Source organism: Thunnus maccoyii, chromosome 23, assembly GCF_910596095.1.
Source record: "Thunnus maccoyii chromosome 23, fThuMac1.1, whole genome shotgun sequence".
In the NCBI taxonomy this organism is placed as follows: domain Eukaryota; kingdom Metazoa; phylum Chordata; class Actinopteri; order Scombriformes; family Scombridae; genus Thunnus; species Thunnus maccoyii.
Genome location: NC_056555.1, coordinates 7,937,501 through 7,957,230, shown reverse-complemented (window position 1 = coordinate 7,957,230; position 19,730 = coordinate 7,937,501). Strand labels below are relative to the sequence as shown.

Below are 19,730 nucleotides of genomic sequence, written 5' to 3'. Positions count from 1 at the left end.
AACACAGACACACACGCTCACACACACACATAGACCCTCCCGCATACACATACAAATGCAGTACACTAACAGAATACACATGCACAGTTTGATTCTAATTGGGTGACCCAAAGCCATTGATATCATCTGCTATGGTGTGAGACCACAATCTCACCCAGAGCGACCGGCGGCCTCTTCACTCACACCGCCTCCAAAGAAGACTGGAGGAGTGAGGAAAGGAGGAAGGGTAAAGAAAAGACAAATAGAAGACAAACTGGCCTAAGAAGAGGAAGAAGAAGAGGAAGAACACAACAACAACAACAACGACAAAAACACAAAGTGGCGCCGAGTTCATTAATTAGAATTTCAAATTGGACAAACTCAAGATGACAGCGTTGCGCTTGTCAAATCAGATCATGCCCTGGCGGGGTGAGAGAGAGGGAAGAGAGAGAAGGAGCCACACTGCTTAGAGCCAAATACCACTCTTAGTAGCTGAATGGGTGCCATCTCTCTCTCTCTCTCTCTCTCTATCCTTCTCTCTCTCTCCCTTTTCCCTTTCTCTCCATTTCCTCTGATAACGCCAACCGCCTCCCCTCTGTCCCTGCGTGAATGTCACGGCCGCCTTAACAAGAAGTGACAATTAAAACATCATCAGCATCTTCAGGCTGAATGGGAGCGGCCTGCTGGGGTCCCTGGTTTCTGTGAAGGACAGAGGAAAGGAGGGTGGGACGGAGGGAGGCAGGGATGGAAGGAGAAAAAGTGTATAAAAGAGATGAAGGAGCTGGAGGGAAAAAAACTATGAGCCGAGAGAAAAGGAGAGAGATACATTGGCAACATATACAACACCTAATTGTGCTTAATGCCAATGAAGCAGAGTTAATAGAATTGATAGATGTATGTTTGGAGCAGGGTGCCTGGTGTAAAACAAGTTAAATGTCTGGATGACAAAAAAACAACACAAATAAAACAGAAATGTGAAACTGGTAAACATGAAGCCAGTTTCACACTTCTGTGTTCATTTTATAATGCAGGACCATCAGGAATATGGTGGAAAGACTGTTTTATATATATTAACTGTCATGTAATTGTCAGATTTTATGAACAGTTTCATGCTTTTGTTTATTCATTTGCAAAAATGTTTGTAGGCCTGCATACAGTGACTTACCAGAGTATGCAACTGTGCAGCCCAATGCGATGTGAAGTTTTGGCGGACACTGTATCAGAGAAGAATTGATAAAACCCATTTAAATGGTACTGGTAATGTAATATAGTACAATATAACATCATAGTGTAACTACACCCTCAGAACATTTGCATTTTCCTTAGAAAGTTTAGAGTCTCAGCTGTTCAGGCTGCAGATCTTAATGTAACTCTGAGTGTGTTAAATCAGCACCTAGCTAGTGTTTCCATCTCTTCATACTCAAACACTGTTACATACTGTAGTTATGAACTGTTACCTCAGAGGCATGTCAGCTCTCTGGGTGGACAAGCGACTCTCCAATCAACATTTGTCATCTCAAAGTAAATATCAATGAAATAACAGCTTGAATATGATGTTTAGTTTTCCTGAAGTGGTTTCTGACTAAAGGCACCATGCCTTTAAACGCAACGTGTCTGCAACTGTCCAGATGTAATTTAGATTAGATTAGATGTAATTTTAATGATCCCTGTGGACGAGTAATGGAATGTAGCTTGAGAAACTAATTTATAGCTAATCATTATTGAACAAAGTGTTTAACTGTGAAGAAAGGAAAGGCAAGAAAAGGAATCCACACTAGAGGATAAGACACTGAGATACATGCTGTGGTTATTTCACCAGTGGCCTAGATTAAGCCGGCTAGATGGTGTTTGGCATTTTGAAGTATGTGTGTGTGTGTGTGTGTGTGTCTGTGTGTGTGTGTGTTTGTGCACACTCACTGGGCTTTACACCAGCTGTGCCACTGCACACAAGGAAGGAGCTGCCGCCAAAATGAGCTGTCTTCACAAAGAGCCAAAAATCATCCAGCACGCCACTGGGCACACACATATACACACACACACACACACATATAAACACACATACCCACATATGTGAATACATTGCACAGACAGATGCGGACATACATACGAGATCCCAGTTAAAAAGGTGTGAATTTAATAGTGGACAAAACATATCTCCTGAGTTTTCATTTTAAACCTGTAAAGTGTATCATCAATTATGTCACTAGAGTGTGTACACATGTGAACATTTTTGCGTGCATGCGTGTGTGTACGCATGTGTGCAGAGCCAAACAGCCAAGTGCTCTCAGGTTTGATGGCTTTCTGTTATGACTCCATTATGCTGATGGCTTTGGTTCTGTTCCAGGTTCTCTATGTGTGTGTGTGTTTCTGTGTGTGCGTGCGTGTGTGTGTGTGTGTGTATATGGTGGCAGGAGAACACTTGCACTCCACAGCATCATTAAGGATTGATGAAGCGTCTCTGCAGAGCCTGGCTCTGACTCCTGAGAGGATCCCAGGCTTCCTCATCCAGTCCAGGAGTCCACTCTACTTCTACTCCCCACACCATCGCTGGAACACCCCAGATCACCCAACACCACTCTCTGACATTGACACGGGTTTAGGGACCTCCTCTGCTAATGCGAGCTTCAAGGTGTGGAAATTAAGACACTGAAGACAAACCAGACACTGGTGTCATAATGTCAGGTCATGTTGTTGATTGTTTTTTAAAACGTCTACCCAGATGTTTACAATATTTAACAATGATTATTTCTAAACCTGAATATTTTCAAAAAGAATTTTAAAAAACCCCAATATATCAGTCAATCTAATTGAAATCAACACCACCGCCTAATTTTAACAGCAGAGGAAATGGGCTTCTGTTAGCCAACCTATTTACCTTTTTTTTTACTCTTCAGCCTTCTTGCTATTATAGTTACTAGTTGCTATCTAGTTATTTATTTTCTTATTTATTGACTTATTTATCCAGATAGCCATGAATATTTTTAATGAAAATAAGGAACAACATAGCTCTTTTGACTGAAACATCCTCCATATAATAAAAGATACAGAAGTGGGATGTGTGAGGGAACACTCTCTTCACATATTATGCTTTCTATACTTTCTCCGCATCTCCTTAAGTACCATATCAAGGAAAACTAAAATATTATGAATATTATTAAAATATTATATTATGAACAATGAAACACACAACTAACTATTTTATATACATTTATTTATTGGAACAAACTGACACATAGAGGTAACATTTGTTCATTCCATTACTTTGTAAAACCACATACCTATGTTAGGTAAAATGTGTTATTATACTTAAATCTTTAATATAGTAGTTTAAAGCTGCTATAATCAATATTTTTATATTAACAATGGATCAAATTACTATGTGTAATGTGAAAGGGGTCACTAGTGATGAACCCTGAGATAATTATCACCCCACTCAGCAGTTGCCCTCAGCTCTATAAAGCCTTAGTGTCTTGCAGCTCATTGTTTTGGTTTTCTGGCCCACAACTTTACAGTTTTGGGTCACCCTCACCACTCTAAACACTGACCCTGCCTAACACAACATGCAACTGTTATCAGTGAAAAAGTTCTGATAAATCCACTGTCCATCACCAAACAAAAGACAAAGTTAGCAACTAGCTGGTGATATTGGAGCATTTAGCAACTAAAGAGTGAGATATTTCCCTCAGGAGGTGGTGAAGACCAAAACAGAGCTAAAAGTAGAGTGAATATTGGACTAACTATCACTGGGTAGCCAGAGTCAAGGCTCTAAATGACTGCTGTTGTTGCTCCGTCTGGCTGGGTGTGTAAATAGGTGACTGTCAAATCAACTCTGTATGGTGATAATATGTCAGAGTTTTGTATAGCTTGTTACACTGCCCCAAGTGGACAAAAAACAAATGAATCCAGGTTTAACTGCAAGAAATAAGACACTACATAATGATCACAGTAAGGTATCACTGTATAAGGAGGTACTTGGGTCAGCCTTTTAAATATAGTAAAAATATGCAATGGTCAGCTGAACATTTCTTGTGCTACAGTATATTTACAGCAAGAGACAAGTAAGTGGTCTGTAAAACTGACAGAACACTGACAAAACCCCCACAAGCTTTGGGCCATTTCACAGACTATTGAATTTTATTTGTCCAGCACTACTGACCTAATAACAAGCCCCGTGAGATACTGCAGTAATGGAACAACTGTACTTTAAGTATGGTAATATACAGTGTATTACCTATGGATTTCCACCACATTTGTTTGATGTTCTTACCTTACAATTCCCTGGCTATAGAGTTTTAAAAGAATATTCTGTTTATAACACAACCTTCAAACTTTTTGAGACATTAGCATGAACTCTGAAACACAGGTTTAAGTGAAGCTGAAAAGACTATCATATATGATATGATATATCATAGTACAAACTGAAAATTGAAATTTCACTCCCAAAACACTCAGTAAATCTGGATTTATAGCTCTTTACTTAACTGTAGTTTACTGTAAAACTTTCAGACCACATGATTTTAAATTCATGTTTTCATGCCATACTACACATGAGTTAAAGTCCCCCTATAGCTGCTTCGTAACTCTTACACAAGTGATATGAAATCCTTTGCAACTGTGCTATCTGACATATTTTTTTCTTTTTTCATGCTTTATCAAAGCCACAGCTGAATCCTGGATGTTGGTTAGAAAAGGAGATGAGAAGTAGCAGAACAAGTCATGGTGGCAGGAACACTGTAAGTTATTATGCATTATTGCATTAGACATTAGCCTACTTTTGTTAATTATTTTGGACAGTTGTGTATTTGCCTTTAATTTAAGTTTAAAAGGAGGTAAAGTGCTACAACACACTTGCCGCAGAGCCATTTTGGCTTCAACTTTGGCTCTACAGCATATTGCAGTTAGACTAAAAATATTGCACATACATGTTTGCATAGGTCTTTGTTATTACATTATGGTATGTCTCTCTGTAAACACTTATCATTGTGTGTGTATGTTTTCCAGGCTTCTTCATGTCTGCTACACCAGGAAAGTCCAGTCGCTGGATGTACGGCCGTACTGTAAGAGAACAAAGGTCATCAAAAGGTTACAAGCGAATCTCTGATCCTCTGTGTCCCAAGTAGTAAAAAAAGAAATCTCATGTCACTTAGCACTAAACTTCTCTCGCCCGCCACCGCTTAATTGCGAGCAGAACTCAAATCACAAAAATGAAATCAAATATCCGTAAGCAAATCTGCAAACTCAGCCCCCAACAGAACACAACACAACAGAGAAAAGGGACTATAATAAAAATCAAAACAAAATGTTCCCCAATCCATGACAGCCGCGGAGACAAATCCAATTATTTGTGTCTCATGTTGCAAATTTGTTCTAATGGTCGAAGTGAGGAAGTAAATAAACGCCTGCGAAGGGGAAACAAAAGAATGTGATTTCTAATTAACTTGAAAGAGGAACAGCAGGGCGACTTAGTAAACCCATCTTTCATCTGCTGCCTCAGACCACTCGTTTGTTTGTTGCACAATGTTGTCTTCAAGAGGGGCGGGAGGACGAGTGTGTGTGGGGGGGATAACACTGTACTGCTTCCCTCCAAATGAAATGTCAACAGATTTAACTGCACTGCGGAAGGAGTGCAGCGTTTTCCAGCGTTTTGTCGATTTTATTGTTCATTAAGCTTCGCAGCCGCCCATTCCTTCCCCCCCTCCACCAAATCTTCTTCCTCCTCCTCCTCTCCCACTTGTTCGAGGCTTCATTTGCAGCATCTTGGCTTTGAAGATCACAAACGGCTGAGGCAATAATTGGGTTTGTGCAATTACAGCGAGCTTAATGAGAGAGAGAATTCAGGAGTTTGTCTTGCCCCTATCTCCAACTCTCCGCGCTCAACCATTAGGCCGGCAACTGTCTCTGTCTTCCGCTGTCTCTCTGAAGCACTGTCGACGAAGGAAGATGTTATCGTACGGGATGAAGTGGTCAACACATTCATAACATGCACAAACGGTACACACATCACATATGCACACAAGGCCTGGATGATGGAGAGAGCAGATATGCTAATCTCCTGCCCGTCACTGACCAGAATGACAAAAAACAAACACAGATGCAGCACAAGACAAGTAAAGAGAGAAAGAGAAAGACAAAGCAAAAGAAAAGATTTCAATTGGAGAGATAAGCCACATCAACTAATCAGTGTTTAAAGGACGTTTAGGAGACCCAGAGGCCACTATCTGCTCATATGGTTTCAAAGAAAGCCTGTAGCTCTCAAAGTTTTCAATGCAAATCCAAGACTCTTAAACAATCAAGCCAGGATGCAGCGACCTCTGATTCTGCTCTAAACAGGAGTATTTGTGAGACACTGGTAAACCACAGGAACATACCGGTAAGATCGAGCACAGAGGTCACCTAGAGGTGGCATCATATACAGTATAATGTTGCTCAGTTTAGCTCAAAGATTTGTAGTCACTGACTGTATGTACTTAATTCATTGTTTTTAAGCCTAACAATCACCATTCGTATTGCTTCATGTTAAGGCGTTGCCTCTTGACTTTCTTCTGTTCACTTAAAAGGCCTAAAAACTCTGCAATCAGTAAGCTTTTAACCGAGGAAGTGATACATTGTATATCACAGCTGAGCAGACAATAGTGCTTTTGGTCACCAGTGAGGGGAGCTGAAGTGCATCAGCGCTACATAGAGAGTCCACAGTGACGCTAGTGGCTGTGAGAGTTTTTTTTTTAAATTAGCACTAAACATCTGAGGCTGGAGGGAATGTCATTAGTTTTGCAGGTATTTGGAAGTGAAGTGATCACCCAAGTCATTAGAATTCATTATATGGGGAACTTGAACGTGTGTGTACCAAATTTCATGGCAATCGATCCAATAGTTGAGGTATGTCAGTCTGGATCCAAGTGGTAGACCAACAGACCGACCTTCACATAGACATCCATAGAGCCTCGATGTTAGCATGGCTAAATAAAGTTACTGATTTGATCAGTACTGTCACATCAGTTTGGAGTTACACATTCATTCGTTCATGAAATGAACCTCTGGTCAACAGGAATCTGCAAGGTATCCTAAAAGGTACCCTTTAGTTTTAGATGATGATTAGATGGTGACATAAAGAAAAATACAGCAAGGTATTGAGTATGTGGTTAGATTAGAAATTTGGTTTCTGTTGTCTAGTGAGTATAACATCACGTCAGTCTGTTACATTGTCATATTCCACTATGGTGACAGTCAATCTACAGTACATTAGGTAGGTTCTTGTAATGCTTTTTCATTGACCTCCTGTGTGATTTCTGTAGCCACACACCTTCTTATTTCATTTGTGTCATGTCATATCTTATCTTTACACTCTGGTGAAGGCTTTTGCCAAAATGTACGAGCTGGATCACATTCCATTCTTATTCCATACCCATACTACGAATAGACTCATTACACAACACAGTAACACAGTCAGCGATACATAACACACTCATTAACACCAATCAAGCCTCCAGCGAAGAACATTATGGATCTGTTTAAACCTGCAGTTCTGTGTCAACAGTAGATGTCGCATGTTTGTAGGCAATGTGCAATATTAGCAAATCATTGCTCATTACCTAAAAAGATATTTCACTTATAATGTACTTACAGGCAAGATAATACATGTAGCGGGTGTGCAATGAATAAGGGCCGATAGGGTTTGTTCAAAAAACAGTAATTTTATCTTACTGCGTTACATAATAACCAGTGAGATAACATTCCTGCAGTGCAATTATGGAGATGCAAGATAAGTTCATATTTGGAGGGAATATTTGTTTTTGTTAGGCCTTGCATTTGATCAACCATATTTCCAGGGAAGTGAGTCAGTGAGAGCATTTGTATCTATTTCTCTTTATGATATCCGTATATTTCAGATTGGGAGACCTAATAAGACTTAGTTTCCAATGTTCCAGGCTTTTATGTTTTAGGATGCTCTCCTTCCAAAATCTACAATCACATCATTTAAGGCTTTATTCAAAGCTACCCATTACTACATGAAAACACAATCCTCAGGGTGACAGGAGTGTAAAGAACACAGACGTTCAACCAGCTGTTACTGAGCGAAGGGAAACATCTGTGGTGTGTGTGTGTGTGTGTGTGTGTGTGTGTGTGTGTGTGTGTGTGTGTGTGTGTGTGTGTGTGCATCCATCAACCTGTATATCTGTGAGTTCCTTTGCTATCCGTGAAGCCAGCTGTGAATTTTCTTCCTGACAGGGTATGTGCAAGTTCTAGAAAAACACACAAAAACACATACAATTTTATTAACACAATCAGCTCTGTGAATCTACTTGTTACATTAAAAAAAAAAGATGAGAACATGGTGAATATTAAATAAACATATAATGATATTAAAATAGGAAGCCACAGGGTTCTGACATCCTGCTAAAGATAAAAACAGTCCATGTGGTCACAAGAGACCATGAGCCACATTCATCAAGGCACTAACCATATAAAAGTTTAAAACTATTTTACATGTAAGTGCTTACTGTAAAGTAATTAAAATTTACTACTCATATATTAAGTTCATGAACAAAGACCACACCATTTGTACAATATAAAAACTTGTTTATTTGGATTGGTGACAAGATTCAGGAAAAATTGGATCAGGGTCATGAACGGTGGGATGAAGGGGGTTGATTGCTGGGAGATGAACAGGAGCCGGAGATAGGTTGAGGTCTTGTACTATAGTATGATTGGCGTCAAGGGGAGGGATAAAGGGGGTCAATTGCATGGGAATGAATGGACGCTGAATGGAGTCATGATGTGGCTGGAGCATCTAGGAACCCTGGGGTTGAGACTCAGGGTGGGGGCGCATCTGGGTGAGCTTTCTACTTCATCATCCCCCTGTGGTTTCACAGAAAGAACCTGGGACAGCCAGAATTTGAACACAGGACCTTCTTTCTGTGAGGCAACAGTGCTAACCACTGAGCCACCATGCCACCCACTGAAAGGGGAGAGAGGAAAAGAACGAGGTTTTGGGGGGAGGGTGTTGTAAACCGAGAGTAACGAGAGAGAAAGGGGTTAGACACGCACAGGTGATTGAATTAGTGAGAGAGAGCGAGGCATGGTCTTGTTCCTGAGCCTTGGTTATAATAACTTCATTTAACTTTTTTATGGTGTAAAAAAAGGGATTCTCCACTCAAGTTATTACAAGAAAAGGGAGAGATAAGATGTCTTCAAGTATAAATGTATATTATTATTATTATTATTGGCTGTGATCATTTTCAGGGTACAAAAAAGAGTTTGAGGACAGATATTTTCACCAATTACTGTATTTGTTGAGTCACAGCATCTTAAGGAGGTTTAAGATAAGTCAGCTGGAATTATAGAGAGGAAATGCCTGCAACCATGAGTCAGTTTTTATTGTTTCTCTAAATTTGAGGAGCACTTGTTAGCTCAACAAAAGTATGCCATTCTTGAAAGCCCAAAATAGTTGTTGGTTATTTTCATATAAATTAATATATAATTAAATGTAACTGACTTTGATTTATATTAGTGAATATCAGTGATACATACAGAATATGTTTGTATGCTCCTCTGTCTTACCTCTCCCTGATACACAATGTGTCCAATAGGGCAGACCATGCAGGCAGTGCCGGAGCCAAACATCTCTTTGACCCGCTGCTGCTTCAGAGCGCAGCACAGCTGGCTCATGGTCAGGTAACGCTCCGTCACCTTGAATTCACCCTGGGAGAAGAAGAGGGCAGACGGATCAGAGGAAATGTATCCTTGCATGTTGACCTTTAATGTTTATGTCATTTGCATTAATATATGACGGGAAACATAATAAGAGTTTTAGATTTGGACATCAGAGGCAAAGAAAATGACTGCTCAGAAAGTGGTGTGTTTGTCTTTCTCACCCATTTCCTGGTTAGTTCCAGGATGCTCCTCCGGGTAACACCTGGGAGGATGATGCCATCAAGAGGTGGTGTTGCAAGCTCCTCCTCTAAAAAACAGGAACAAAAATTCAAATCAAAAGTTTTTGAGGCAAATAGAAAAAAGATGCTGTGTGCCCTGAAGTTGTAATGAAGATGTCCTGCCAGTAGAGGTCACATTTGTTTAATATCCAAAGCATCCTACTTATTAAAAACAAAAAAATCACTTTACAATACCCTACATCACAGCCTGTGGTCAGCCAAGTGTGACTAACCTCCATCCTCATTGATCCAGTACAGGAAGATGTTCATGGTTCCTGCCTCAGTGTTCTGGTGATCCTCTCCATACAGCCACAGCACCTGCTGACACCCATAATCCACTGCTTCATACTGGGCAAACAGAGAGCATCCGTAGTTCCTGCAGCAATTCAAAGCAACAATTGAAATATGACTTTAGCTACTTTACTGTCTACAACACTGCATGCAACTGTAAATACTGTACAGTGAAGTGAGAGACATTGTTTTATCTCCTGTCCCAAAAAAGCAGGATGCACTTTATTTTTTTAAGTGACAGTTTCCAGCAGAGACTTTGACAGGATATGAAGGCTTTTCTTTAAAGAATCCTAACTGAGAATTATTGGATTAGATTCCAGATACTAGATACTAAACTAGAACAAACTGTAATTTATCTTCAATAATGAATCAAACCAAAATTTGACGAGTGTAGTCCTAAAGATTTTTCTGCACTTGTTCTCACCAGCTAGATGATCATATTGGAGTTGACTGCATTATCAGTGAATAAAAACTAAAACATGCATACATTATGTGCCTACCCACCCTCCCATCTTGCAGTCTCCAGTTCCTCCTTTCCAGGCCCGCGTGTACTTTGGGTTGGCCCACAAGGAGAGGCCCTTTGCATCGGTGTTGAAGTAAGCGCCCACTTGACACAAGATCACATACAGCAAGGCACGAGCAGGCTTCTTTACACCCAGAGATGGCTACAATGGGACACACAAAGACGCACAAATTCAATTGCAGTTCCATGACCAAAAAGCAGAGCAGAACCACTATAGATCCACCTTACCTCAGTGCTGATAAATGTTGGTCTGATGTACACGCTGGCTGAGTCTGACTGAGGAACCCAGTCCTGGTCAATCTCTACAAGTCTCCTGATGCACTCCAGAAACTCTGACTGATCAAAGGCCTGGAGGAGGGAGAGAGGGAGAGAAAGCATGGGAGAAGACAAGAAAAGAATGATGGGAGGCACTTAGATGAAATATCAGAGGAGAGAGTTGAAATTGTGGCTTAAGTTGCAGTTTGATGGCAAAAACAGTATTTCCTTCATCACTGTCACCTATCCTTTCATCAATCCATCCATTCATTCATTCTTCTGTCAAACCTCTTTCTTCACATCCATCTTACAGGTAGACAAGCTCTCTTGGCAGAGTTGGCCATGCGGTTCATGTTGAGCATCGGTCTGAAGAGACGCAGTCTGTTGTCATCCCCGCGGTACGCCTTCAACCCTTCAAACAGCTGGTGAGAAGAGAAGAAGAAGGTTATATCTTTGAGGAGTCATATGAAGCGCTATTTTTGAATCACATAGTAAAAAACTAAATACATTTTAGCAAAGGAAAGGTATAAAAAGTAAGGCTAAAGTTTGAATCCTTCATTGTACCTGTATGCCATAGTGTAGTGACGAACAGGCCGGATTAAGTGACAAGTTCCCAAATGGCTTGATGAATGGAGCCTGCCAACCCTCAGTTGCACTCCACTCTATGGTCAGCATGTGGTCAGTGAAGACTGTCCCGAAGGCAAACACCTCCGATTTGGCCTTTAGAGTGGAGGACAGCTGGATCACCAGGTCACTTGCCTGGTGTAAACACAGAAGACAACAGCAGAGGAAATAGTGACAATTCAGACTGAGTCTGAGTGTTTTATGCAATAATGAAGCCTGTATCATTTTTTAATTTAGGGATTATTATGCTCATATTTCACCAACTAATTACTTGTAAAAGAAAGAAAAAGTGCCCCTTATTAGCTTCCAGAGGTCTCGTGTTATCTTCCTCCTCAACATTCCTCAATTTACTCTTGTTTTTTCTCTTATATTGTTTCATAAAACCTCTATTGCACCATGTCAGGCATATTGTCTACATGCTGTGGCTTAATTTGCAGTCCTCACTTTTTAATGTGTATAACATTACTGATATATGATTGTATCTACTTGTCAGAGAAAAAACACATTATATTATATATAAATTCAAACTTGACAGTGTCTGTCAAAGTTGAACAAATGTGTTAAACAAAACTAGCAATAACTTAAACCTGCCTCATAATTTTGAAGGAAAAGGTGTCATTTTTAGGTTGAATCCTGAGTTCTCCATTCTGTTAAGACATAGAAACATCACTCAAAATTGAAAATGTACACTTTTTTTTTTTTTTTAAACTAATTGAAGATTTTTTTTTTCATATTAATATCTCAAATGACACTGTCTTCATGCTACTAACTATTCCAAATGTTTAACTATCTATATACGTGTTTGCCCAGCAGGGGTTACTACAACATTGTCAGTGTGACAGGTTAATTCAAGGATTGCTATAAGACACCAAGACAGTGACACTGCAGCATCTATGACACTGTGGACATATAGGAATGAATCATAGTCAACAACAGTATGATATTTATCTATATCTGCAGGAAGCTCTTTTTCTCATCTAGCCCATTTAATGGTCAAAAGTCAGGGTTATGTGCCCATAGGTGGAGAAATAAGAGTCATATTCTTCTTCTTCAAACTGCGAGAAAAAAGTCATTGCTGTCCTTTCCTGCTGTTCTGCAAGACTGAATAATGTGCTCCTTCTTTTAAAGAGACACTTTCTGGCCCTGCCATTCAGTAAATGATCTGTTCCAATTGGCTGGGATTATCTTTATCTCCTCCCTCCTGGTGCAGAAGGTTGCTTGCACCATAATCCTGGATTACAAAATGGTGTGCAGCCACAGCACAACACTGTATGCATGTGTTTAAATTACTGTGTTTTTTCCTACAGTGTTTTATTTTTTTTCTTGCAGGTAGTTTTTTAATGGTCATTCATTTTCCTTTTTAGAAGTTAGTTTGCTCTCCAACTGTTAATCTATATTTTCCTCTGCAAAAGAGCCAGGAATATTTGCTTCTATGTCATCTTTTGGCACTTCAAAAAATAACAGAGTAGGCCTGGCAGTCTTTAAATAGTGAAAGAGCACTATCTATGTCCTTAGAATGCGCCATAATCCCTCTTCACTGTCACCTGCATCCCTCAGTTCACACACACACAGTCCAGCCAGTGTTTGGCTGGGATTAAGTGGCTATAAATATGAATGCGCTGTGTATCCAACCATCTTCCAGTGTGTAGGAGAGCAGTGCAGGGAGGAGAGAAGAAGCACAGGGCTTTTGTAGCAAGCACTCACACAGCAAGACAAGGGCCTTTCAAATATTTGCCAAGTCTGTCTCAGATGACAGGCTTTACCGTGATCTTTAGTGAGTTGATTGATAAAGTCCATCACATATATCAAAGAATCTAACGGGACAAACCAGACTTCATTGACTCACTTCAAATTTTCATTTCTTTCAATGGAAGCAAAAGTTAGCACACATCTCTTCAAACCAAAGCCAGCTCTCACCTTTGTGTGTGTGTGTCTGTGTCAGTGAGTGTGTCTGCACATATCCACCCTAATCTCTACCTGAGCCTGCTGTCTACTGCTCAGGTGTTCAGGGTCAGAAAACAAGCAAAGCTCCAGCTACTTAGCGTGAGCTGGGAAAGTGGATTCTGCTGAGCAGCCAGGAGGAAGAGGAGGTCGAGCACAGGAGCGGACACTGGTGGTGTCCATCCTTCGCCCCTAAAAACCACGAAAATGGCAACGACATGGAAATTATTCCGGTTGAAGGGAAGATGAGAGCTAAATCAAAAGTCTTAGAAAAGGCTTGGTGAGGTCAAGTGGATTTAATCAAGCGCTGGGATTTCTGTTGGATATGTCTTCCATGTGTTTGTTGTTACAATAACAACACTGGTGAATGACTGTGGCTCTCAGGGGCTTTCGGTTCTGCTCTTGGCAACATGAGGACAAGAAACAGGGCTGGAATATCTTCTATCTGGAGCAATAGGGGGGATTTTTAAGTGTCAGGAAGCCAAGGAATCATCAAGATGCTGCAGCTGGAGCAGCTACTGAGGGTAGGTGCTGTTAAATCATCAAAGGAAGAATGGCATTTAGACAGTGGGCCTGGACTACTGAGGCTTTGCATCCCATCCATTCTACAGATCAATAACCACAACTCATTAGAATAACTTGTTTCAGTACCTTGAAGCTTGGAATGCTGTTGTCAGCCATTGGGTTGGCGCTGCTTCCCTGAAGACAATTTGGACAATGTTACAGTAATAATAACAGTAGATTTCAAATGTGCATTGTCACTTCATTATGCAAAAAAAAAAAAAAAAAAATTTACAAATATTTACTAATAACATGTTGCATTGCATTTAGAATGAGGATTTATTTCTATTAATTTCTTGCTATTGCCAGGGTGGGAAATAAACTCTAGTTTTCTTTTTCACGCTTAACAATTATCCTTGAGGTGCATACTGCAAATTTATTCCTATTTAAAAAGAAACAAACAAACAAAACAAATAAAAGAAACCATAAAATTGCAGTAGAGGCCCTATGGAGTGTCTTTGCTACTCTACTTTTTGGCGTTTTTCTGAGGCAAAACATTCATATAAACTTCCAAACCCAAATTGGCTCAGGGTTCTATATGTATAAAATATTTTGGATTAATTATTGTATCATAATAGCGCTTTGATATAAAATCACCATCACTATGTACAATGGAAGCCACACTGCATTGTATACTTTATTGAAGTATATTTTATCAAATTTAAGCATCTTTTTAAATGTAGATGTGAACAGAAATAGGCCTTTTGACTCAGTTACTGTACATCAGTGGTCCTTACAAGCCATAAATGGCAAAACATATAGCACAAGAGTCACACATTGTCCATATAGGACCTCTGTGACCAAAAACATAATTTGGCTGTTTTAATATATAAATTCCTACATGTTCATCTCATCTACTGTGCCTAGCAGATTAAAGCACAACCTGCGTCACCAATATTTATACCCACAACAGTCTTGTTGTAGAATAAGACACACATTACCTTCAGAGCAGGAGAGACGTCTGACTGAAAGGTCGCCATGATGAAAATCAAAGCCGCCGTGCACCTTCAGGTTCCTTCAGCTAAACCGCTTACTAATTGCTCAGGTTGAAACCAGTCCCATTGTGTTGCAATGGCACCAGACAAACATGCAAGTGGACACGGTGACACTACGGTGCTATAAAGCAGTGGCTCTCAAAGTGCGGTCTAGGGACCCCCACGGGTCCTTGAGGGAGTTCCAGGGGGTCCCCAGAAAAAAAGGAGAATCATTTATTTTCACTACAATTCCAATCATAAGTAACACAATGACATAATGTATGACTTTTTTGGTCATGGGTTTCATACACTTTCTGTAATAAAACATCTAAAAGCAAAAATCTTATCAGATGGGAGACCCTGGGAAAAAATCTTATCAAATGGGGGTCTAATTTGTCTAATTTGTGTCAGTTTAGGGGTCCTTGACGTGAAAAAGTTTGAGAACCACCGCTAGCCTATAAAGGACGTCATCACTACCCCTGTATAGTTTTTTTTTTTTTATTATAGTTTGTTGTACTTTTATAAAAGAATTGTTATCAATTATCACTGAAGTATTTACATGGGCGTTGTCTCTGTGAGTGTGGTTGGTTAAAGTTGCGACACTAAAAGGGTGACGGACTATGGAGAAACTGACGTAACAATATATTTTTTAACCTTTTTTTCTCCTTTACTTTACTAAACTTTTAAAACTCAGCAGCATCATAGATTTGAAGTCGTCCAGCCTGTTATATCGGGTGTTGTGTCCTCTGCAGGCCACAGGGTGGGGGTGCGGGCTCGTTGTTAGAGTCTGAACACCCACAGTGGTTTTAACTCTTTCTGTCTCGAGCGCTTTGCTTCAAACTACCTGCTGCGCGTGCTCTCAGCGCGTGCCCCTGGACAGTTTGTCAAACATTTCGTTGCGGACTATATACTCATCCAAGCTGTACAAGGTAACGACAGTATCTATCCCATAAACATCATTCAACAATCATTAAATCAGGGCTGAGAGAGTATCAGAAAAGGAGGGTTTTTTAGACTTGGTCAGGTGCATGTCTGATTTTTTTGCATGGACATATTACTGCTTGAGTTGCGGACGAAAAAAAAATAGGTGAAAAAAATGTGCCTGTAGTGTGGCTTTGGTGGCCGTACATCTTTTATCTAAACCTTTGAATTTATTTGCCTTACTTTTTAATTAAGAGTAGCTGAATGTCATTCTACATGTTTACTGTGATTAAATTAATTGTGATATCCAAGTTCAAACGGTGTTACAGGTTACAGGCAGTCACAGCAATAAATGAGTTGACGTTAACTTTCAGAATTAATTAGCTAATTAGCACACCTGGAGGCTAAGCAGGCGACGCTTTGAATTTGGACATAATTTGCTTTTATTTCTCCATAGTCTGTTAAGGACCAAGATTTAACATCTGAAACCTTGTGGACTAATTTTACATATACAGTAAACCTTCTTAACGGACTGTATGAAGCATTCAGTGCCTGATAAGGTGTTTGTGGTCCTTTTCCAGATCCCATCACTTGAACAGTTTTTCAGTAATGGTAGCCACTGAATCTAATAACAATTACAGACTATAAATGATTAGCTGATTTTGTGTAGTTGATTGACAAGCAGTCATCTTGATAAACGATTAATCGTTGGATTTGCTTTTCAAGGAAAAATGCCAAATATTTGCATGTAGCAGCTTTTTAAATGTGGATATTTTTTCAGTTTTTTTTTTCTATGTTATATGATTGTACGTTGAATATTTTGGGGTTGAGGATCACTGTGGGCAATGGTTTGACATTTTATAGGCAAAACAATAAATTAATTAAGAAAATTACTGGCAAATGAAACAATACTGAAAATAATTGCAACCATAATAGCTATTTGGCATTAGATGGCCTGTGTTATGCCACAGCTGGTGTTTTTTCATAGCAGGGTACTCCTTATTGGTCCCAGATGGCTCTTTTTTTGCTTCCACACTTTAGCTCTACCTGTTCCTTTTCTGCTTCTAACACTGGAGGAGTAAGTCCAAGCAGTCCTGATCAGACTGAATGTCTCAGTTATGCAGTACACTGTGTGCTATGAGATGTGGTGTTACTCTATGCAGTGTTGGTCATCTACCAGCAGAATAACCATGGTTTGGTTTTTTTTTAATGATTTTCTCTCCAGATTTTAACCAACTTTCCTTGCCAATAAACTAAATGTCTTCTTCTCATCTTTCCCCAGACTTCAGCCTCTCCTCGAGCCAGGACGCCAGCACTGCAGCCTCGCCATCAGCAGCATGGATTATTACACGCCCCAGCCCACGCGTCGCCACAACCCCGTGGACAGCATTTGCCGCAAACTGCAGACCATTCAGTGGCGCGGTGACCGGGAGCCGAATTCACCTTTCCAGATTCCTAAGCTCTCCTCCAGCAGCTACGACAGCCCCCAGTGTGGCCTCAGACACAACCTGGAAGCCATCCTGAAGAAAGGGTCACTCCACAGAGACGAGGGGGAGAGTGGGAAGGAGAGGGTGAGGGAGAAGGGGAGAGGAATGGGGATGCCGAGCTCTGCAGCTTCCCAGAGGAGCAGCTTTGGTCCCTCTGTCCCGCTCTCCACCCCATCCACCCCAGCATGCAACCCATCCACACCAACTAACATTACATACACCATCACTAGTACTCTGGGAGAGAGGAGAGTTGCTGATGGAAGTGATTTAAGACAGGTTAAGACATGGCAGAGATACTGTTCGACGCCCACAGGCCAGTCCAAAGACTCCCCTTACTTTACATTCACAAGAGGACCCCATTCGGTGCAGCCTGAGAGCGAGAGGCCAAGCAGGAGCCCACCGCTCTCTCGTACTTTTACCCCGAGTAACAGCACCCTCTCCTATAACCTCAACTTCTGCTCTGCAGAAACAGGGAATTTGACAGAGTATGAGCTGCCCTACCCTGCTCTGGTTGTCAAAAGACTGTCTTTGGGAGATGGAGGTAAGGTAATGAGGAATGGCTGCTGGTCAGCTGGGATGTGCAGGTTTACGTAGATGGGTTCTTACGACCAACATAAAATGGATTGAGCATGGAAGTTCTTTTTTTTTTTTTTTTTTTTTTAAGAAAAAAAGCTTAACTCAAGGTCTACTAACTAGCTTTTTCCATTTCCATGGCGTCTCAAGAGGCAAACTCCATCAGCTGATGAAGACTGTGAGACGCAGTTGAAAAGTTAGACTGGTTGTAGACTAGAAGTTCTGCGTCTTGGAGTGTCTTTTATCTTTTTTTCTTCAAACTGTTTTTTAGCCCAAGATTGATTTTCAAAAGTGGGAATCTGATCGCAACAGCTAAATAGAAGTCTGTCTTGTGTCAAAATATAGTTTCACAACCTTCATTATATCATTATTATAAGTTTATCATTATAACAGTATATTATATGTTTTGTGCTTACATGTTCCATATTCCTAATTTGATTTGTGTTAAACCAAATTACCACATGTTAAACCAGGGGTCAGGTATTATTGCAGCATAGAAAAACTACTAGAGAGAGTGAAGAATGAGGCTAAACATGAGGCCCAGCAGCTCATTTTTGGCCCAGGATTCTTCAACAGGTTAATGCAGCCATGGACTCTAGTCTTGACAATATTTTTGACAGTATTTTGGCACATATCAAGCTAAACTAATAAATATTTGCTGATTTTAACTTCCTGATTGCCAAACTTTTTTTTTTTCTGATTTCAGATCATTGTACATTGAATACTGTTACTGGCTGTTGCAATCACTTTTATTATTTTTGAGATTTTATGGGTGAAATAATTGATCAAATAATCAAAAATAATAATTAGATTAATCAATTATAAATAAAAGTAATTGGTGGTACTTAACTAAACGTCCTTTCATCACTTCATAGTGATAAGTGTGTTTTCCAATCATTCCGTCACGGTTGTTACTGTACAGTACCTGAAGGAAAATGTGTCATGTGCTTTTTTCTTTCTTTCTTTTTTTTTCTACACAACTCAATACACACTGTGTTTGCTGTGGCCTTGTGTTCATGATCAGGAAACTCACTGGCCTCTGAAAATAGGAAGGAGAATATGGCAGAAATCAGTCTGATCTGTGAGGAGAATCTGCTCGATACAATTTTCCATGCCTGTGACACCCAGCGCCGAGGTACACACACACACACACACACACACACACACACACACACACACACAGAGTCACTAATGTCAGTTGAACGGAGACGCCTGATGATGAATTATAACTTGTCATTGAGCATGCTGTGTTCGTGTGTGTTCCTGTGTAGAAGAGTGTTGTCTGTCTTCCTCTTGTGCCTGTCTTCCATTTCTCTTAGTATCTCTCAAGTTTTGTCATCTGTGCAGAGACTTCTGTGTTTTCTCAGCTTTTTTTCATGCTTACAAGGAGGGAACCATCTTGTGCACCAGAGATGTGGAATCTTTGAAGCAGTTAGAAGGATTTTGAGGATTTTTTATGAAAATGACCACTTTTGTTCCTTTCCCTTCACCTCTGGATCTGAATGCATCCTAGCTCATAGTCTCTTTTGTTGATTGCACTTTAGGTGATAGGTCTAGTTTTTTTTTATTTCTATCTTTCTACCTCTGTCCTCTTTGGATCTATGTTTATGTAAATATAGCTCCAAAAATGGTCCCTTTTTCATAGATGTTATTGAGATTGAAAAGTAAAATA

The 19,730-nt window shown here is 40.1% G+C and overlaps 2 protein-coding genes and 1 long non-coding RNA gene across 9 annotated transcripts in view; 2 read left to right on the top strand and 1 right to left on the bottom strand.

Annotated features, from left to right (window-relative positions):
• Positions 1-755: 755 nt before the first annotated feature.
• On the top strand, positions 756-9,740 carry LOC121890467. The gene is made up of 3 exons (XR_006093804.1): positions 756-2,608; positions 4,638-5,061; positions 9,567-9,740. It is a non-coding gene; the product is annotated as an uncharacterized LOC121890467 (long non-coding RNA).
• On the bottom strand, positions 4,954-15,329 carry bcat1 (branched chain amino-acid transaminase 1, cytosolic). Of its 2 annotated transcripts, XM_042402746.1 has the most exons (11): positions 15,045-15,329; positions 14,194-14,241; positions 11,542-11,736; positions 11,289-11,399; positions 10,951-11,070; positions 10,704-10,864; positions 10,142-10,284; positions 9,852-9,937; positions 9,538-9,678; positions 8,145-8,219; positions 4,954-5,034 (listed from the first exon to the last, which is right to left on the bottom strand). In XM_042402746.1, exons 1-11 carry the CDS (start codon positions 15,081-15,083, stop codon positions 4,996-4,998), a joined length of 1,158 nt encoding a protein of 385 aa, XP_042258680.1. In that variant the 5' UTR covers positions 15,084-15,329; the 3' UTR covers positions 4,954-4,995. The 2 variants fall into 2 exon arrangements, with proteins under 2 accessions (XP_042258680.1, XP_042258679.1); XM_042402745.1 differs by lacking the exons at positions 14,194-14,241; positions 15,045-15,329 and adding an exon at positions 13,579-14,172 and having other exon boundaries at positions 11,542-12,248.
• The window catches only part of LOC121890459 (lymphoid-restricted membrane protein), a 40,766-nt gene continuing 32,160 nt past the window's right edge, over positions 11,125-19,730 (top strand). Inside the window, exons 1-3 of one of the 6 annotated variants that reach the window (XM_042402735.1) lie at positions 11,125-11,402; positions 17,281-18,026; positions 19,083-19,193. In XM_042402735.1, the coding sequence (XP_042258669.1) occupies positions 17,336-18,026; positions 19,083-19,193 (802 nt within the window). In that variant the 5' untranslated portion in view covers positions 11,125-11,402; positions 17,281-17,335. The other 5 variants (XM_042402733.1, XM_042402737.1, XM_042402738.1 and 2 more) reach the window with 5 other exon arrangements.